Raw genomic sequence first — 22,152 nt, forward strand, 5'->3', positions numbered from 1 at the left:
TTGCATGATGAGTTCCTATATGATGAGAGTTTAAAATCGAACCACAGCCATATATACATACTTATTAGACTATGAAACATACATTTACTTTTTACTGAGTGTGGTCAAGTTGTGTAGACCCTTAGGAGCTTGTCATGCGGTTAAAATCAAGATTCACTTGCACGTTCACTCATACATGCTGCTTCTACTTCGGAAGTACGCATCCACATACATCCACTCATTTCCATATCCAGATTCACCCAAAATTATTCTACTCCTATCTAGGAGAGAATAGCCAAAAACATTATCCTATCCCTATTATTCCCCGTGAAATAAATGCTCGAGATATTTTGGTTACTACCACTTGCTACATTATTCTAGGAGGGTGAGTGCTCTGAAAAAAAGTGAGTGAATACGAGGAAATAAAAAGGGGCAAGTGCCCAAAACCTTGAAAAAAAAGAAGAAGAAAAAGTGAGACGAGAGGTAAAAATGGACAAGTGTCCGACAGTAGAATTAGAGGTACAAGATACCCACCTAAGAGAAAAGAAAAAAAATACAATATAGAGCATCTCATTCCCCTCAAAAGCCTCAAATGCAAGGAAGGTATGTACCCCCTCAAAAGAGCAAAAGTAGAATTAGACTTTCACCATTATTTTCACCATTATCACCATTCATTCGCCACACATGCACATCTTGATTTTACTTATTGACTTGTTCTTCTGGATCCATGGTTTGACTTTGCAATAAATATCTTGTAAGTATGTATTAGCTGTCTCCCACCTATGAGCTCCAGATATCAAAACCTTATTAGAGTAGGGTGAGAGAGAAGCCAATGCCACTATGCCTCATACCAAAAATACCACATACTTTGAGAGAAGGCATACACCATTACTGCCTTGGTAAGGATCCAGAAATACCACAAAAGAGAGACTAGAGAGAGTCATATAAGGAATCTCTAAGTTTTATTTGAAAATCTGCAAAAACTCCAGAGCTATAGTTAATCGAAGAACAAGAGACATGGTGCTTGACTAGACCGTTCTATCTTTTAACTGCTCAAGACACAAGTGATGGTTGCAAGCCCCATGGTGGAAGGTAAAATGAGTAAGTTTAAATCTTAATAGTTTACCCTAACCCAGAGATGAGATCTTGTTTGAACGCATGAGTACCTTTAAGGCATAAAACCACTGCATAAAGCCACGAGAATGAACGGGAGACCGAGCGGGCCCGAGGGCTGGGCGCTCGCCCTCCCCCCTTGGGCGCTCGCCCTGCCCTGGTGACCAATCTGGGCAGGTCTCGCGGATCGTGCTCCACCATCTCTAGTCTTCCAATGGACCATATTAATTTGGAGGGGCCATATAAGCAGGCCCCCTGGCCCCTGGAGGCATACCTATTCTATAGAATCAAAGCTAGGGTTTCAATTATTCATCCAAGTAGAGAGGGTCCCTCTAGTTCATCTAGTTCTAGTCCTAGTTCATCTAGTTCTAGTTCTAGTTAGTTCTAGTTGTAATCTAGAAAATAGGGAGAGAGAAGAGGACAGCGGAGGAGGAGCCGGATCAGTCGGATCTTCCTCAACATTCTACTTTTGCAGCAACTGGTTCGTTCTTCATCTTTCTCCAAGTTCTTCAATTCATGATTCCTGAGTTCTTTAATTACTTTTATTTACATTCAAGTTATTTATTGGATTTCCGCTTGCATCAAGTGCTCTAGTCTTTGAAATGCTAGAGTAGTAACTAATAGATTAGACATGGTGTTTAGTCTTGCAATTACCTGGAATTGCACCCAATCCGGCGGATTGTTATGGTATCCCTAGGGTAGTGACAGCCCTAGCGGTCGACGTATTCCACCTCGTTTGGATCGGTGTTTGTAGGACCGTAGTCAGAGCTTCCTAGCCCCCTTCTCATCTCTTTCTGTGGTTAGTGTTCTGATGTCCCGAAATAAATAATCTTTGAAGTAGTTATTTATTCTTAGATCAATTAGTGAACTCTCAGGAAACTTCATCTCTTCCCACCAAAAATAATTATATAGTTATCCTTGGGTGATCATGAATCTTAATTAGTACACTCACGTTTCCTGTGGAAAATCGATACTCTAGAATACTCCCGGGTGAAAGCTACATCGGTATCCGTGCGCTTGTGGATTTTTCTGTTTGCGTTTAAGATACCCAATAGTGTGGTAGATAGCGGGGATTATATACCCTTTGAGTCCTCTATAGTCCACCCTCCGAATGTAGAGTTATGAGGAGATGATTTTGCTCTGTTCCTAATTTTCCTCACTAATTTTCATATGTGTAGATATAATCTGTTCTTTCTATGATTTCCAAGTATAATTGCACTAATCATAATATCCTAGACTATATAGTTGGAATAACATAGGAAACATCTCAATAGATCATTCTAGTTCATGCTAGTGCTATAGACTAGAGTACTCTAGAGATACATTTATCATTCTATGTTTGATTACTATTCATTATATATATTTATCTTGATTATGTGACTTAACCCTGCATTAAATTAGATAGATAAGATGTGGTTGCCCTCATAAGATTACATGCAAGTGATATCTATTCCCTTGGCTATCCTTCCCGTGGGTAAAATTATAAATATGATACCTGGAACTTTTCTGGGTGAAATGCTACAATGGTACACATCTGTGTGCTTGCGGATACCTTATTCTGTATTCATCATTCTAAGAGAGCATTGCATATTTACTACCACCAGCGTATTTATTGGGGTCATGCTGGGGATGACAACCTAGCCACGGAGGATAGTGTCTTTACTCTACTCTTAGTAAGTGACACTAAGAAATGCCAACAATTTGGACAGCTCTGTTACAAAATCCATCGAAGTAGGAGAGTTAGTGTGGAAAACCATACTTCATGTTGGGTTGCAGAGGAATAAGTTTGGCAAGTGGTCACCAACTTGGGAAGGTCCTTATCAAAGTCGTACGTGGTAATTCTTATATGCTAGAGACATTACAAGATGAATGTCTCAAAGTAGGATTCAACGGGAGATAGTTGAAAAAGTATTTTCCAAGTGTTTGGCAAGAAGCCTAAGCGTCTCCAAACAATGGCCGATACATGTATCTCCCTTATAATAAAAATGGCCTATGTATACATCGTCCTTAGTCACTAAGCAGCCGATGAGATGATTATCGTCGCTATTTGGTTTTATTTGATTAAAGTGTTTTCAGGTTCATGCATCAATCACCTAAAAACATTAGGGCATATGTTGACAATCCAATTGGGTCTTGCCAGTTTAAATAGGCCCATGATAGTTTTGGCCTAGTCTATGGAAAACTTGATAAAATAAATATAATAATAGTACCATATTGATTTTTCTATAGGATAAGACCACCCCTACCTCTTATAAAATAAGGGGTACATGGCCGATTGAGTTCCCATCTTTTCAATCGATAAAACACAAAACACATATATTAATTCTTTGTCCTAATTTCTTTATTTCTCAACCTCTCTTCCTGTTTGGCACATCTTCCGGTGAGATTTGCCGTCATCCTAGGCGGCCTTGCTGGTTTTAGGAGATCCTCTGCGTGCTCCTCTCTGACGGGTCTTCCACGGAGAAGTTCGAGAGCTTTTTCACCCAAGAACGGACTCTTCATCAGCCTTACCGGTCTCTGGATCGGTTTGGTTGATTATGCTACGTTGCAGGTTGATCTACAACCTCTTCAGGTGTCCGAGGCCTTTGTTCGTGTGGAGCGATCTTCAGCGTCAACACATAGTATGTCATGTCATAGTCTCTTAAATTACATTTTAAACTTTCATTTGTTTTTTAATATTTCTATGGTTGTACACTAATGGTCGTTGGATAGTATATTATTTAGTTACAGAATCTAATTATATCATGTTTGGATTATAATAGTTAACAAATGTTGGTTAAATTATTGGTCAAAGACTGTGTGAAGTTTAAATTATGCGAAGCATGTGGACCTTATAAACTGGATTAGACGGAGGGACATTTTTTATGATACTAAATAAGATTATCAAATAAATTATGAATACATTTTGAAAAAGTAAGTTTGGAGGTAGAAATATTGATACCATTGTCTATAAACTTAGTTAAACTTAAGAAAATTTAACTTGGTACAAATAAAGAATGAAACTGCATTTTTCCAAACCTATTTCTATAGGCGTTTCTCAGACCTGCCAGCGCGGGGTGTGGGGGTATAAACCCCTATACCCTTACGGCTAGACTTGGGCCAGGAGGCTTGGCCCATTACGAGACGAGTTCAAGGCTTGATCCGACAGCCTGGAGTTTCGCGCAAGGAAGCAAGATGTGGAGATCAAGCAGGATTCTAGTCGGTTAGAATAGGAATTGATATCGAACTATCTATGACAATTGTAACCGACAAGGATTAGTTTCCAGATCTGTAACCCTGCCCTTCAGACTATATAAGGAGAGGCAAGGGACCCCCCTAGGACATCATATTCTCTCAACACAAATCAATACAACCAGACGCAGGACGTAGGTATTACGCCAACTCGGCGGCCGAACCTAGATAAAAAGCTTGTCCGTGTCTTGCGTCACCATCGAGTTCGTAGTTTGCGCACCGTCTACCGATAAACTACTACCGTGGGTATACCCCAAGGTAGACTGCCGACCAGCTTTCGTCGACAGTGGCGCGCCAGGTAGGGGGTGTGCGTGCAACTTTTCCGGCGAACAAGATGGTCACGATCCCAGCTTCCGCGACCGTGCCCGAAGGCCTCACGTTCACCGTCGGCCAGATCACGTGGACGACGTGCAGCGGCGGCCTCACGACCACGGTTTCGAAAGAGATCCAGATCCAATCTGAGATCACGCCGTCTCCCACCACACGCGTGACGGCACCAAGCGCCCGACCACCGTTCCCACTCTACAAGGGAATGAAGATCGACTGCTCGGACCTTCTCCAAGCGCTTGATCGCGCTGACTCCAAGCTACTTGTAGTTTCCCAACTAATAGACGGAGTTCTGCGTCGGCCCGACCAAGCTGCTCCAGCGGATTTTTTCAAATCCCGCCGGCCAACTCGTGTCGCCACACACGAACGGCTGGGAACGTCTCTGACGATAACCTCAACACCCTCAGGACGATCCGTCGAGCTCAAGAAGGAAGACTATCCTTGCGGCCTGAACAACTCGGCCTCTGTTTACTCACAGCACACCCAATCCGTTTTCAGCAAGGCGGGTTGGTCGCCAACAACGAACAATCGTCACTACGTCAACATGGTGACAATCCGAGAACTACGGGACGGCCAGGTTTCCAGCACCAACTCAAGCACCGGTTCCGTCCCCACCGAGGTTATAAACACCGAAGACGAGGACTACGACCTGGACTTTCCTTCACACCCTCCGGGTTTCAACCGATTCCCGATATTCCCCCCCCCCCCCCCGGCGAGGGGATATTGTGTTCAATGTCAGCGCCGACGAACCGGTCGTTGATGGAGAAACAGATGACCAGAGGCAACTCCGCGAACAGCGTAACGCCGATCGCGCCCGACGACGCGCAGACGAGCAACAACAAATGCCACCAAATAATCTCAACGATGCCTTTGACATGGTCGGGGACCAGCCAGTCTACAAAACGCCAAGCGCCAACGTGGCTGTCGCCATGGCTAACCTAGATCGGCTTCCTGATACCCCCGAATGCCAGGGAGTCCGGACCAGCATCCGAGCACACCTGATCGCTGCAATGGGACAGACAGCCACTCTGCTCAAGAGAGTCCAGGACGTCTCTTATACGGAAGCCGCCTCCGACCAGACTAATCGTAGCCGGGCCTCACCCAGCAGGCGTCACCGCAGCCGCTCCCCCGACAACCGTCGAGGGGACTCACGGCGCGACGATGGTGGTCGGGACGCCGACGGTCGCCGCAAGCAGAACCGCGTACGCGGCCAAGAAGTAAATCAGCACAGGGATCTCCGCCACAACATCCCTCCCAAAGATGCCCGGGACCGCATCAACAGGCGCGCCGCAGAGAGAGCAGTCCACGAAAACCTGCGCCGCATCGAGTACGATGCAACGCACGGTCCTCCGGGCCTAAGACAGTTCTCCTCACACCTCCGCCAGGTCGTGTGGCCCCGCAATTTCAAGCTCGAAAAACTTAAAAAATACGACGGCAAGGAAAATCCAGAGAACTGGATCACCCTCTATGAAATCGCCGTCCGATCAGCGGCAGGGGATGAGCACGTCATGGCTAACTACTTCCCCGTAGTCCTCGACCAGGCTAGTCATCAGTGGCTTCTCGGCTTGCCCGAGGACTCCTTCGACTCTTGGGAAGAGCTACGCCAGGCTTTCATCGACAACTTCATCGCCACATGCGAGCAGCCTGGAAACAAGTATGACCTTGAAAGGATAAGGACAGGAAGAACGAACCTCTGCGCGATTACATCCGACGATTCTCGGATATGCGCCTCAAAATCCCGAAGATTTCCCATGACGAGGCCATCTCAGCCTTCATCAAGGGCCTGCGTTTCCACGAAGCGCTGAGGAACAAGCTGTTGCGTAAACGTCCAACAACGGTAGCAGAGCTCCTCGCCACGGCCAAAAATTACGCCGATGCCGATGACGCAGAAAAACTAATCCGAGACGATGCGAGAGGTCCCGACCAGCCTCCCCGGCGAGATGACGGTCGTGGTCGCTACGACAGCAGAAACCACCGCCGCTCCGACAACCGCGATCACCGAGAGGGTTGGGATCGGCGGCGCGACAGCCGCGACGACTTCAGAGGAAAGCGCCCTCGCGACTACGACCACGAAGTAAATACGGTCAAACGTCCCAATGGACGACGGGACTACCAAGAAGACTACAACAAAACGTTGAAGGGACCATGCCAACTACATCCAAAGTCCAATGATACCATGGAAGAGTGCCGCGTCCTCAAAAGTATCTATACACGGCGGGCCGCCCAAGACGACTCCGCCAAGAAAAATAACAAGCACGACGGGCACGACCACGAAGATGAGGACGAGGACCAAGATAGGGACCCCCGACACCAGTACGTCAGCCCCACTGACGTGGTCCACTCCATTTTCGGGGGCAAGGTCTCCATTGAATCTAAACGAGAAAGAAAGCTATTAAAGAGAGCTTGCCTCAACATAGACAGCACGGACGGGCTGATCGCAGACCCAAAATTCCCCCCATGGTCCCACAGGGAGATCTCGTTCAGCAGGAAGGACCAGTGGGCCGCTATCCCAGAGCCGGGTCGTTTTCCCCTGATTCTGGACCCTTGCATCAACAGCATCAGATTCGAGCGCGTGCTCGTGGACGGGGGAAGCTCCATTGACATCCTCTTTCGCAACAGCCTGCCCGCCCTCAAGATATCTCCTGCACAACTAAAACCTTACGACGCCCAATTCTGGGGGGTTTTGCCAGGTCAAAGTTCAGTGCCTCTCGGACAGATAACATTGCCTGTCCAATTCGGCACACCCGACCACTTCCGGACGGAGTTTATCAACTTCGTAGTCGCGGATTTCGACGGGACCTATCACGCCATACTGGGCCGACCATCGCTGACAAAGTTCATGGTAGTCCCGCACTACTCATACCTAGTCCTTAAGATGCCCACGGAGAAGGGTGTCCTAACCGTCAGAGGCAACGTCTACACTGCGTACACCTGCGAAGAAGAAAGCTTCAAGATCACCGAGGCAATCGACCTCTCAATCTGCATGGCAGAAACAGAAAACCAAGCCGCACAGCTGCCTCCCGACCAGCTCCGACTACCCGAACAGGCGACAGCCAGGAAGAACTCAAAATCCAAGGAGTACAAAGAAGTGCAGCTGGTCGAAGGCAGCCCCGAGAAGACAGCCCTCATCGGGGCCAACCTGGATCCAAAATAGGAAGACGCGCTCGTCAGGTTTCTAAGGGACAACGTGAGCGTTTTCGCATGGAAACCCGCAGACATGCCCGGTGTCCCACGAAACCTGATCGAGCACTCCTTAAATGTCTCGAAGACCGCAAGACCAATCAAGCAAAAACTGCGACGGTTCGCTCGTGACAAAAAGGAGGCTATTAGGACAGAAATAACACGGCTTCTAGCAGCCGGATTCATAAAAGAAGTGTATCACCCCGATTGGCTCGCCAATCCGGTTCTTGTACGCAAAAAGAATAATGAATGGAGAATGTGCGTTGATTACACTGATCTCAATAAACACTGTCCTAAAGATCCTTTTGGTCTCCCTCGCATCGACGAGGTGGTCGACTCAACGGCCGGATGCGAACTCCTCTCCTTTCTAGACTGCTACTCTGGTTATCACCAGATCTCGCTAAAGGAAGAAGATCAGATCAAAACGTCTTTTATTACACCTTACGGCGCATACTGCTACACGACCATGTCTTTCGGACTCAAAAACGCCGGAGCCACTTATCAACGGGCCATCCAGCAATGCCTCCACGACGACATTCGCGATGACCTCGTCGAGGCCTATGTAGACGACGTGGTCGTAAAAACAAGGGACGCGAGCACCCTAATCGACAACTTAGACCGAACTTTCAAGGCGCTCAATAGGTACAAGTGGAAGCTCAACCCCAAGAAGTGCATTTTCGGCGTTCCTTCCGGTCTACTGGTCGGCAACGTCGTCAGTCACGACGGCATACGACCAAACCCTTCAAAAGTCAAAGCCGTACTCGACATGCGACCACCGAAGAACGTCAAGGATATTCAGAAGCTAACCGGATGTATGGCCGCCCTCAGTCATTTCATCTCAAGGCTGGGAGAAAAAGGCCTCCCTTTCTTCCAACTATTGAAAGCGTCAGAAAAATTTTCTTGGACAGAGGAAGCCGACGCTGCGTTCACTCAGCTTAAGACCTTCCTCACTTCACCACCTGTCCTCACAGCGCCTCAGCCCAATGAAGACCTACTTCTTTACATTGCTGCAACCGACAGGGTTGTTTCCACGGCAATAGTGGTCGAGCGAGATGAACCAGGTCACGCCTACAAGGTCCAGAGACCCGTTTACTTCATAAGTGAAGTCTTAAACGAGTCCAAGGCTAGGTATCCACAAATACAGAAGCTTATATACGCCATTCTGATAACGTCAAGAAAGCTGAAGCACTACTTCGACGGCCATCGGCCTGGTGACAACCAGTTTCCCTCTCGGGGACATCCTGCGCAATAAAGACGCCAATGGCAGAATCGTGAAATGGGCAATGGAATTATGTCCATTTTCCCTGGAGTTCCAGAGTCGCACCACTGTCAAGTCTCAGGCCCTGGTCGATTTCATTACTGAATGGACGGATCTCAACGAGCCTTCCGTTCCCGATGTCTCAGACCACTGGTCAATGTTCTTTGACGGGTCCTTGAACATCAACGGTGCCGGCGCTGGGATACTGTTCGTATCACCCAACAAGGACAAACTGCGTTACGTCCTTCGGATCCTTTTTCCGGCGTCAAACAATGTCGCCGAATACGAAGCATGCTTGCATGGCATACGACTAGCCGTTGAACTGGGAGTCAAGCGCCTCTATGTCTATGGCGACTCCGCTTTGGTCATCAACCAACTCAACAAGGAGTGGGACGCAACCCACGAGAAGATGGATCTCTACTGCAAAGAAATTCGCAAATGGGAAACCAACTTCTACGGCATAGAGTACATCCACGTGGTCCGGGATAATAACCAAGCAGCAGATGCGTTGTCGAAGTTAGGCTCATCTCGGGCCCAGATCCCGCGGGGTATTTTCGTCCAGGACATCCACGAGCCGAGCGTAGGCTCCTCCCTGGTCGACAAGCAACCCACCGAGGCAATGCTCATAGACGACGCCACTCCGACAACCGGTGGGCGTGACTGGCGTACCCCGTTCATCAAATACATATCGGACGGGACAGGCCTTCAGGATAAAACAGAGAACGAGCGCCTCATTCGACGATCAAAGAACTACATCCTGGTCGACGGCAAACTCATGCGGAAAAACGCAAGCTCCGAAGTACTGCTCAAGTGCATACCCCAAGATGATGGTATCAAGCTCTTAGAGGACATACATGCTGGATCCTGCGGCAATCACGCCGCATCCAGAACGCTGGTCGGAAAGGCTTTCCGAGCAGGTTTTTATTGGCCAACCGCGGTCGGCGACGCAGAAAAACTGGTTCGACATTGCGAAGGATGTCAATTTTTCGCTAAGAGGACCCACGTACCTGCCCACGAAATTCAAACCATCCCGTCATCTTGGCCCTTTGCTTGCTGGGGGCTCGACATGATCGGGCCATTTAAACCAGCCCCGGGCAATTTCAAGTTTGTTTTCGTGTTAATCGACAAGTTCTCCAAGTGGATTGAATACATGCCTCTGGTCAAGGCAACCTCCGAGAAGGCTGTGGAGTTCCTCAATCAAATCATACACAGATTCGGCATCCCGAACAGCATAATCACCGACCTAGGCACTCAGTTTACTGGCACCACTTTTTGGGACTTCTGCGATGACAGAGGCATAGTCATAAAATACGTGTCAGTGGCACATCCACGTGCCAACGGTCAAGTTGAACGTGCTAACGGAATGATTGTTGACGCCCTAAAGAAAAGGTTGTACACCGAAAACGACAGAGCACCCGGTCGATGGATGAAAGAATTGCCGGCAGTGGTCTGGGGCCTCCGAACTCAGACCAATCGAAACACAGGGGTGTCTCCCTACTTCATGGTGTACGGTGCAGAGGTGGTCCTGCCGTCTGACATACACTTCGGATCTCCTAGAATCGAACACTTCGACCAGGCGACCGCTGACAACGCCAGAGAACTCGAAATCAATTGCATGGAGGAAAAGCGTTTAGATTCTTGCCTCTGAACAGCAAAATATCTCGCGGCAGTCAGGCGATACTACAACAGGAACGTCAAGGACCGTTCCTTCGTGGTCGGCGATCTGGTACTTCGATGGAAAACAAGCCAGGAGGGAATGCACAAGCTATCCACTCCCTGGGAAGGACCCTTCGTGGTGACCGAGGTCACACGACCTACGTCCTACAGATTGGCATACCCAGACGGAACAAGAGTGCCTAACTCTTGGCACATAGACAAACTGCGACGTTTCTATCCATAAAGTTTTAATAACTTTCCTTTGTAAGTATCTTATAATTGTTGATAATGAAATTTTCTATTTTTTGCCTATACCTTGTCGCACACAGCACTCGGCAAAATGCCTGCAATGGATGCTCTTAACGACTACCAAGACGAATACGGTGACAAGTCACTCAGATATTCTTACAGCGCTCAAAACAACAGTCATGACAAAAAGCAAACTTTATTACAAACTTTACATACAAAGTTTACAATAAATACCCTGATGGGCAGACACTAGTCTATTCCTACAGACTACTCTATTGGCCTAGCTGCTCGGGTTGATCACCCGCCTGGCCCTGCTGCCCGGACGAAGGGGTCGGGGCCACCGGCGCCTGGCTGGTCGAGACCGCAGGCGTCGACCGCCCATCTCCCGCAACGGACGCGCCCGACAACTCCCTGGCCGACTTATCTGAACTCGTCTGGTCTCGGGGAGTGGCCGTTCCGCACAGATTGATGTCGCCGATCACTGTCGACGACAAGTCCAGCAGACTACCCCGAAGCTCGTCCGCTTCCTGTGGGCCGACCTCCTTCGGGTACCCCTTCTCCAGCCTGCTCAAGTCGACCAGGGGGTAGTGGGCGCGCACCATGCTGAGGACGTGCGCGCCGGCAAACTCCCCGGCGTCCTTCACGAACTGCTAGAGCCAGTCCCACGCCCGTTGCGCCTTCTCGACCGGGGTCAACTGCGGCGCGCGGGGCTAGCTCTCCGGGAGCTCGGGACTGATCAGGTCTAGGACTGGGGACACTCCTTTCCAGATCCTGCAACAGTTGACCTTCCAGGAGTCCCGGTCCTTGATCAGATCATCCAGGTGCTTCTTGGCGTTCACCTTGAGCACTGCAAACGAAACAAAGCGTTATTTTCGGCATACCAAACAAACAAAGGGGCGACAAGCAGCAGCTAACAAGGCGGCACCCATTACCAGATAATTCCCGGTCCTTTCGACCCAATTCCTCTCCCGCTCGCCGCCCGCACTCCAGCGCACCGGCGAGCTGTTGGCTGAGCTGCTCCTTCTCTTGTCGGAGGCGCGCCACCTCCTCCTCCAAGTCTGCGTGAATCATAAACTGGTCAGTAAAGCAAACTACACAAGTACGCAAAGCTGCTCGGAGCGTGTGACTAACCTTCTCGCTGCAGGTACTGGTCGCCCAAGCGACGAGTGAGGTCGAGACGACGCTCCTCTTGGGCACTCATCTCGGCCACCTTCTCCCCGACTTCCGACCGCAGCCGGTCTACCTCCGCGGCAAGGGCCTTGTTCTCGGCCACGACGCCTTCTATCTGGTCAAAGCACCGTTTCCGGTACTTTGCCGTTTTCATCGCGCCCTACAAAGCGAGCATATAACGACCATGCAAGACAAGGCATAGAATGTATAGCAGTACAAAAAGTCGCTTACCTTGACTTCGTCGACGAGGCGCTTGGCCGTGCGCTCCACCCTGGCGGCCTCCTCGGTCTCGGCGAGCTCCTCATGCCCGATAAAGTGATCCCCGCGTTGGCGCCACACATACACGTGTTGGCGGCCATCACGGGGACGACCCTCAATCTCTTCCACCTCGTCATCGGAGGCCGCCCGGGTTTCCTCCTCCTGCGCTGCGCCACCCCCGGTGGTGGTCCCAGGCATTACTGGCCCTCGGACCAGACCTGGGGAGCCTGCAGCCGAAGAGGTTCCTGCTCGGGGCGGCGTGGGGACTTCACTCCCCCCGACAGGAGGAGGGGTCGGGGATCTTCCCTCCTCTTCTGTGGAGCCAGCTGGGGGAGCCTCTTCAGCTCTGGTCGGGCTGCCTGTTGCAGTCGGTGCCGCGGTCGGGAGCCCCTCGGTGCTCCCAGGCGCGGCTGCAGCTGTAGGCTGCTCTGTGGTCTGGGGGGCCGTATCTTCAGCAGCGCGGACCGGCTCACCCGTCCCCTGGCTGGCAGCCTGGCCGGGGTCGACATCCGACGCCGCACTACAGGAACAAAAGTATAATTTAAAAAAAAAGCAAAGAGGAGTCCAAAATACGTAAGTCGAACACTTACAGGTCTGATCGACGGTGGGTCGCGGTGAACCTCCTCCTCGCCCGGCCGGTCGGCACCTGCGCCCCCATCTCGACAACTTGCGGTGCAGGGGGGCCGCTGGCCACTCGATCAGTAGCGGCCGGCGCATTATCTGGGCGGCTCCGAGGCCGTCGGACTAACGACGGCGCAGCCTCCTCGTCGTCGTCGTCGTCGTCAACGATCCGCACGAGCCGACGACGCTTCGGCGCTTGGCTGCTCTCCGCCGGTAGATCTGCCGGCAACATCGGTGTCGGCAAGGGATCTGCCGGCAATGGCCTTTTCCCCGCTACCCTCCCCTCGGTGGTCGGGACGGGGCGGGCTTGTTCCTCCTCACTGCTGGTGTAACGAGTACACCTAGCAGCATTGCCTTCTGGCAAGTCTTCTCCCGCAGGATTCTCCATCCCCGGTGCCAGTGATACATACACTGTGCACCGGTCGACATCGCCGATCTGCAAAAGCAACAAAGATGAGTCAGCTACAGACGATATACGAATGCTAAAACAAAATACTCTGCAACATACCTTTGGTGCTGGTCGGCCTAACTTGAAGGCTTGCACCCGATCACTGCCGCGGATGAAGCCTCCGTCCGCAAAGTTGAACAGCTCGTTCAACAGCCGTTGTACCTCCGCCTTCTCCAAGATCTCCGGTCGCATCCTGGTCGGGTCCACGCTTCCGGAATACTCGTACGCCGAGTGCACCCTCTTCTGGCAGGGCATCACCCGACGACAAATGAAGTTGCCGACCACGCCAAGCCCATCCAGGCACGACCAGTCGATCAGCTTCATCAGATCCGCCACTTGACCGTCGAACTCCGGGCGGTCGGTCCAGCTTACCCTCTTCTCGGGAATGTACCCCACGTCACAGAACGTGGAGCTGCCCGGTTCCTCCCTGACGTAGAAACACTTCCTATACCATTCGGTCAAGGAAGTGTTCCATGGACAGTGCAGGTAGTGATTCTTCATTCCATCACGAAGGTTGAGGTACACTCCACCTGCAACCTTGGAGCCTCCAACTGCTCCCTTCTTCCTCAAGCAGAAAAGGTAACGAAAAAGATCGAAGTGCGGCTCTATGCCAACATAGGCCTCGCACAGATGAATAAACGTGGAAATAAGGAGAATTGAGTTCGGGTGCAGATTGCAAATCCCGATCTCATAATACAGAAGAAGACCTTGGAGAAAAGGATGAACCGGAACCCCAAAGCCCCTCTTAACGAAATCTTCAAACACGACGATCTCACCGGCACGAGGGTCGGGGAAGCTTTCTCCTTCCGGTGCTCTCCAGCCGCCGAGCTCCGAGCTGTGCAGGAGTCCCATGTCGACGAGGTCACCGAGGGATTTGGTGGTGCTGCGGGACTTCTTCCACTCCTTGGCCATCAGTTCAGCCCTCTTCTTGGCGTTGCTCTTCGCCATTGGAGGTGAGAAGTGGATTTGGGTTACGAAGATGCAGGTGATTGAAGGAGGTGAAAATGGAAGGCTTGAGGGCAATGGCAGGGTAAGGAGCACAGGCGGGACTGTCAGGCTTTTATAACCCGCAACTCCACCTCTCCCACTTCCCGTATTCTCGGGAAGTGGGCGGGCCATGCGGCGGATGCGGCGTTTCGGTTTATAATGATTATAGACAATTAATGCGGCGAAGTTTTCGTACCAATTGATGGTTCCCTTTTTCTCAAACCACGCAAAGGGCGGCTGTACAGTTGCCAGGCGCAATGTTTCATGCATCCATCTGACAACCCATCAGGAGGTCTCGTTATGTCAACTTTAACTGAAAAGATCGTTTCAATAAAAAGAAGACAAATATGCTAGAGAGTCAACAGTCCGGGGACTGCACCGACCACCGAGCACTCGACGCTCGGGGACTGGTCGCCCAGTCTATCAGCTCGGAACTTCAAGGACTGCACCGACCACCGAGCACTCGACGCTCGGGGACTGGTCGCCCAGTCTATCAGCTCGGAACTTCAAGGACTGCACCGACCACCGAGCACTCGACGCTCGGGGACTGGTCGCCTAGTCTATCAGCTCGGAACTTCAAAGACTGCACCGACCACCGAGAACTCGATGCTCGGGGACTGGTCGTACAGTATAGCAACGCAGAATTCTAAGGAGCGCACTTGGTGCTTGGGGACTGGTCGTCATACTATTATACACCCGGGGACTGGTCGATTAGTCTATTCAATTGCAGACGGACTGGTAAATTCAATTTTTTAGACCTTGCTACAAGGCTCATACTTCGCCTTCCAGCAAGCTCGGAGACTACATCGGTACGATGCATCTGGCGATGCATTTCAGTTACAGAATTTCTTTGAGGACTTTTATTTTGACCCTGGCACCACGTGCCTACGTCACCTACTACCAGGCTCGGGGACTAAGTGGGCACACTTCACCTTGCGGTGAATATGCTTGCTTTTTTGATGTTTATACCTTTCAAAAAAGTAAAGTGGGCACACTTCACCAGGAAAGAAATCTTTTTTAATTTAGAGCACCACGCATTCTTCGAACAACTCGCTTCTTCGATGTCAATGTTGATCAACTGTCTTTTGAGTTGGTCAAAGAACCGTTGCAACTGTTTGGGCGACTTTCCCACTTATTGAAGACGTCAAGTCTCACTGATCGAAGAAGCTCAAGACGGCGTGTTACATCACAATACATGGTGCTCGGGGACTAGCTGTGGGGGTATAAACCCCTATACCCTTACGGCTAGACTTGGGCCAGGAGGCTTGGCCCATTACGAGACGAGTTCAAGGCTTGATCCGACAGCCTGGAGTTTCGCGCAAGGAAGCAAGATGTGGAGATCAAGCAGGATTCTAGTCGGTTAGAATAGGAATTGATATCGAACTATCTATGACAATTGTAACCGACTAGGATTAGTTTCCATATCTGTAACCCTGCCCTTCAGACTATATAAGGAGAGGCAAGGGACCCCCCTAGGACATCATATTCTCTCAACACAAATCAATACAACCAGACGCAGGACGTAGGTATTACGCCAACTCGGCGGCCGAACCTGGATAAAAAGCTTGTCCGTGTCTTGCGTCACCATCGAGTTCGTAGTTTGCGCACCGTCTACCGATAAACTACTACCGTGGGTATACCCCAAGGTAGACTGCCGACCAGCTTTCGTCGACACGGGGGCCAGTAGAAATGAAACTTTTCACTGGTGGTTAATTGAGAACCGGCCGTAGAAATCGATGTGTTATGTCAACCGCCTGTGGAAAGGCTTATCCACAAAATATAAATTAGGTCAACCTTCGCATTTTTTTGAGTATAGTCGTGCGCTACGCGGCCGGTAGGATTCGAACCCGCAACTTCTCCCTTGCGCGTAGCCTCCTCTACCACTCCACTCTTTACTCACTCGGGTCTATAGTAGAGTTTGGTTCCCATATATTATCATAAACCGAGCAAACATTGATTGTTTGAGGCCTTAAACGGATTGAAATGAAAAAACATGTCAACTATAAAGTTATATAACTTGTGAAGATCTACAACTTTTATATTGCTAGTTTCTTCATTCGAGGTTAATTATAAAATTTGAAATTCAAATTTGACAAATTCGAACGTAGAATTTCAAATGAAAAAAATTATTAACTACAAAATTTTATAACATTTTGAGATCTACAACTTTTATTTTGGCGGTTTTTTATATCATTTGGAAAACACAAAAAATCAATTTCAAATTATTTCTACAGCCGGTTTTTTAACAAACCGCAACTAGAAATTCTATTTTTAGTGATAGTTCCTTAAGAAAACTACCAATAAAAATACATGATTTCTATAGACGGTTTTGTTAGGAGAACCACTAGTGTAAATGAATTTTCACTTGCGGTTTTCTTAAGAGAACCGCCTGTGAAAATGCACCATTTCCACTAATGGTTTTCAAAACCAGTAGTGAAAATTGTTTTCTACTGGTGGTTCTGGTGTCAGGCCCGCAGATTTCTTTTCACATGCGTTTTTTAATTCAAACCTCCTATAAAAAAATCCACCGCTAGCATAGATCTTTTTCGTACTAGTGTACATGCGCAGAAAAATATAGTTTACAACAATTCTTTTGACTACAATGTTACAAAAATTAAAACATGTATACTATATATGTAATGCATATGCTCTTTGATCCTCCCCAGCACCACTAAATATATTAGCGACCGAGCAATCAGTGCAGACAAATAATATGCATACGTAATTGGCATGCATATGTTCCCTGGATTGATCAACTCTGATCCAATAAATAATAAATATATATGATTGTGAAGAATCAATCAAAACTCTACGTTGGCCTGGTAGGTTGCGGACTTGATGTTGGGCTTCTTCTTGGGTGAGATGCTGTCGAGGACGAGCGCGCAGTGCACGTTGACTTTAACCTGGCGGAGGTCGAGGGAGCCGAGCTGCAGCTCCACGGGGACGCTGACGAAGATGTCGAGTGGGATGTCCCCGGCCTTCTCGCTCTCCTCCAGCGCCTGCTGCAGCCCGGAGCCGAAGCCGTGGCGGCCCTCCATGGAGATGTCCATGACGGTGACGTTCTTGTAGCCCTGGAAGAAGGCCGGGAGCTTCCCGGAGCACAGCGGCGTGCCGCGGTAGGAGACCACGGTGTGGGAGCCTTCGCCGTACTTGATGGTGATCATCTCGTTGGGATTCTCGGCGCGCACGGAGGCCGTGAGCTTGACGTAGAGCGTCAAGTCGGAGGATTTAAAGTCGAACTGGGAGACAGACATGTTGCTCACGGAGTAGGACGGCGCCTTGGGTTTGTAGACGAAGAAGAAGTAGGCGGCTGTGCCGGCCAGCACCGCCACGATGAGCAACAGGAAACAGCAGCACCAGCAGAGGCAGCCACAGCAACCGCCTTTGTCCTCGTCCTCAGGGTACCGAGGGACGCTGCGCTTACCCATGGCTTATTAGTTAGCTGTGTAATAATAATAAATTATTATTTGTTAGGAACGTCGCCCTCCGGCCGCCGGGCTCCGACTCTCCGAGTTAGAGGCCGGCGTCGACGGGTGGCCGGGAACGGCGGGTGGTGTTAAGAGCAGAGGCCGTGCAAGGGAGGGTCATATCTTGGGAGTTGCTTTTTTGTAGGCCAGGAAAAAAGCTCTGTGGTTGGGAGAAGAAGCCGGGAATATGATGTAGGTACAACAACGGTGAGTGAGTTCCACTCCTAAATATGTCAACGTCCAAAAATGATTATACGACGGTAAAATAAAGCAAATAAGAAATGTGTCATGCCTATTTATATATACACCCCTAGACGGTTCATAACTTTAGCTCATTTTGAACTGGTCCGATAACATTAAGGCTAATAATATAACTCGCTTGCTGGCTATAAGGTTCGATAATGGTTACTTCTTCACTATTAATACATGACCCAATGTCTCTATCAAAGAGATTCTGTATTCTTGTGCCTAAAGCAGCTGTAAGCTTACAGGCAGTTTCTCCTCTATATATCTCCTCAACCCTAGCATTTAGTCACCTTATAGGCTATTATTATACTTGCTCTAAATAAGTGGCACATGTTCAGTCTAGGAAGCAGGTGGATGGCGGCAGCCGACGATTGGACCATGGGTGTGCTAACTGTTGCGAGTAGAATTGTAAATGCAAGAGACAGATAGGTAGTAATGAACTCGGTGTGTTTTCTTTATTGCATTGATTGGCTATTTATACATAGTCAGAGAAAAGTGAAAATCTTCCCCAAGTAAGAAAGTCCATGATCGAGTCGTTGGGGGTTCCTGTTGGGGAACATGTCTTCGCGAACCTCCTTTCCTTCTTTGTGCTGTTAGGATACGACCTCAGGGAAGTATCTGGCGAGATAAGATCACCCCGCATATTAACCATAACACTTCTCTTTGATCGAATTGCTTGTTGAGATCAATTGATCATATTGCTCCTTCAAAAAATCCTGTAGGATTAAAATGAGAAAAATACGTGTGTGCTTGTGCTATAGGAAAACTCCTTAGAACTGCTTGGGAAATGAAGGAGAAGGTTATAGCACTTAATGATTGCCTTATTGTAAATTAATATGAGAAACCTTTTCAAGAGAAAACTCATGTTGTAGTTTAGAGAACAATATGTGTCTTTGATACTCATTTAAAAACCCCTATGGGAAAAATAAGGATATAACACCCTTGTGTTAATATTACCTTATTAAAAACTCCTTATGAGAAATTGTGAAGAAAAACTCATGAAGAGAAAAGAGTGCAATATGATATTGTAGACATGCCAATGTCTAGGGGATTTCTCACCCTGAACTCTGCACATCCCTAAGTCATCACATACCAATCCCTTTGACACATTTTCCAAATGAGAAAGTTGGTGGGGACTTAGTGAATAGAGCAACGAGATTGTTGCATGATTTAGTTTTCAAAATATCGATATGTCCATTTTGTTGTAATTCATGAGGATAGAATAACTTTGTATGGATGTGTTTGTTGATATTGTTCTTGATATTGCATCTCTCCATCTGTGTAACACAAGCCGCATTGTAACACCCTAAAATTTACTTCATTTGAAATAGAGTTAAAATGATTTAATTTTGTATTTTTGTGCTCATTGAAATATAGCAAAAATATTTTTTATATTAAATTAAAATTCATCATATGATTTAGTAACATTGTTGTGCATACATGCTGACGCATACGATTTGATGTAATGTTTCCTTGTTGCTCTTTGTGTGCTGATAGTAAGAAAAGTATTTAAAATACGTTTGGTAGATTGATCTTCCTTGACCAGTAAGTCTTTATCTTTTTCTACAATCAAATTCCTAGTTTCTCAGCTCAAGATTTCATTTAGAGTCTCTCAAAATCTTTTTTTGCATATCTCGTCACTCTCGTCACTCCTTTCAGTTTCTCATCCATCAAGCAATCTCTACAAACTCCTTAGAAATTTTTCCGGCCTTTTTCCGTGAGCATAATCTAATTTTTAGATGTTTCGAATTATCTTATTATGAGCTCCAAATACTCTGTTTGGGTTCCTCATATTCCATAATGTCTGTATGATTTTTTTCCCTGAATTTTCGGAGCTTTTGAAGCATTTTTCGGGGCTTCAAAATCAATTCTGGACTTTTCTGTAATTATTTTAATCTTAAAATTTATTAAATTCTAAATAATAAAATATCTCTTTTTCTTTTTAATGCTCAACATCCATGTAAAATAATTTCTATAAATCTTGAAGAAGCAGACACGGGATAGGATTAGGGTTTTATTCTCAGTCCATCCGCCGCCGTCATCGTAGATATTAATCTGTACTACTTTGAGTTCGTCTCCGGAGTCTCTCACCCTATCGGATTCAATTAGGATGGTGCTGTTTCGATCTACAAAAGCTACCACACATGCACGCAACTAGGCCTGAGGGGATTTGCTGTCCGCTACGGCCGTTCGTCCAGGAAGTCTCTCTCTACGCTGCTGGGCTGCTGTTCGGTGGCTGGCTGCGTGCTGCTGTTCACGTGCTGGTTGCAGGGTCATGAGGCTTGGTGTCGTGGAAAATTTTCATCTGTGCACGTGAATCAAGGGCAGCAAGTTGCAGGAGCTTCATGATCGTGAGGTGATTTCAGCTCTTTGTCTCTGTGCTGCACGCTAACGAAAGGTTCCAAGGCTCAGTCGATCTGCGTGGTGAAAGATTAGTATTGAATATTTTGGCCAAGGCATGGTACACTATCCATATCCACCTTTTGTCGATGCATCTGTATCTATCTACTTTGATTATCATTAGTGTTCCATCTGTTGTCTGACTGCATGCTTCCATTACGATGCCCAGACATCTATACACCTGCAGTCCATCTGCTTCCAGCCTTGAAGATCAGCAAGCAAGCAAGCTCATCAATCACCTAGAGATCTAAATGCAAATAAGAGCTATACATACGTACACACGAGCAAGTTAATTCCTCATGCACCCTAACAGAAGCAATTGACCAATGGGAGGATATATGTCCACAATTTTATTAAGTTCGTGTAAGCCCTTTATCTATCCACCTCGATCCACCGTAGTTTCACATCTAAATTCCATTTTGGTTCAATCTTGTTGTATTGCGCTCGTGGTGACGTGATCTGTGTGTTAGTGTAGATGTTTTCCTCTCACATATTTATTTCTTTTGCAATTTGCAAGGATAAAGCTTAATAACTTATTTAGTAAATTAGGAGATAACATTTATAAACTTTTCATACTGTTTTTATATGATTGGTGTATTGTTCTAATTATAGCCTTGTTTGCTTCATGTATGTTTGTCTCCGTATGTTTGTGTGTTGATGATCGATGATCGAGTTTAGTCGGAGAGTAGTTTTTGGTGATCAAGATCAAAGCTTTGGCAACAAGTAAGACCAGCATAACCAAACGGATAAGCAAGAGCAACTGGATTAAGGCAAGTATAGCATTTTGATTTTATTTCTGTGACCATGATCCTGTGACTAGATTAATGTTAAGTAATAAATGGTAAAAATGACTTTTTAACAACTTGATGATTTGTCTGTACGTGATCACCCGGGATAACAGTGCAACCATGAGGGCTATAATGCCTCTGGCTTTAGCTCAGTATGAGGACCTTTTTCTAGCTTGTTAGCGGTTACCTTAAATGGCATAAGAATGGCTAGACACGTTGGGTATAGTGTGGCCTCTGTCCGTGTGTATAGGCTGCGGGTTATGTGCCATGGAAGGGGGGCTCTATATCTGCCTGCCGAGTGAATCTAATGGCCCTAACTTGTTAGACGAAACCTTTGAAAGGCTTCATAGTGATCCCTGCCGACCTTCCTTGGAAATGGGTTAAGAGGCTGATCACCTCGGGCGAAAGGGTAAATCATGACTCATGGGTAAAGATATACAACCTCTACAGAGTGTTAAAACTAGTATACTAGCCGAGCTCACGGTCAGGAGCGGCCTTGGGGACATCTATATTAAGGGTGATGAATCTTGTGTGTTAAATATGCTCATTGTTTATTATTTAATGCTTTACATTATTTATGTCACATTGATCATGAGATTGTGGGAGCTATATAATCTAGTTGCTATACTTGTGGAGTTCGACATGGACTCACTCTTGCTATTTCCCCCGTACTTCAGGAGGAGTTTAGTTTTGTGATCAACCAGTCAGTTGGATCCTGTAGAGAGAAGTTAATACCCGAAGTTGGAGTTGTCTATCCGCTATTTGCTTTTAAAG

General features: G+C 47.8%; 1 protein-coding gene across 1 annotated transcript; it reads right to left on the minus strand.

The window, feature by feature from the left end:
* On the minus strand, positions 17,018–18,031 carry LOC8062026 (NDR1/HIN1-like protein 6). Its single transcript, XM_002462047.2, has one exon. It carries the CDS (start codon positions 17,903–17,905, stop codon positions 17,279–17,281), a length of 627 nt encoding a protein of 208 aa, XP_002462092.1. The 5' UTR covers positions 17,906–18,031; the 3' UTR covers positions 17,018–17,278.

Source organism: Sorghum bicolor, chromosome 2 (genome assembly GCF_000003195.3).
Source record: "Sorghum bicolor cultivar BTx623 chromosome 2, Sorghum_bicolor_NCBIv3, whole genome shotgun sequence".
Lineage (NCBI taxonomy): Eukaryota > Viridiplantae > Streptophyta > Magnoliopsida > Poales > Poaceae > Sorghum > Sorghum bicolor.

Excerpts from the sequence above, each read along its gene's own strand:
- LOC8062026 (XM_002462047.2), bottom strand. The coding sequence starts at position 17,905 with ATGGGTAAGCGCAGCGTCCCTCGGTACCCTGAGGACGAGGACAAAGGC.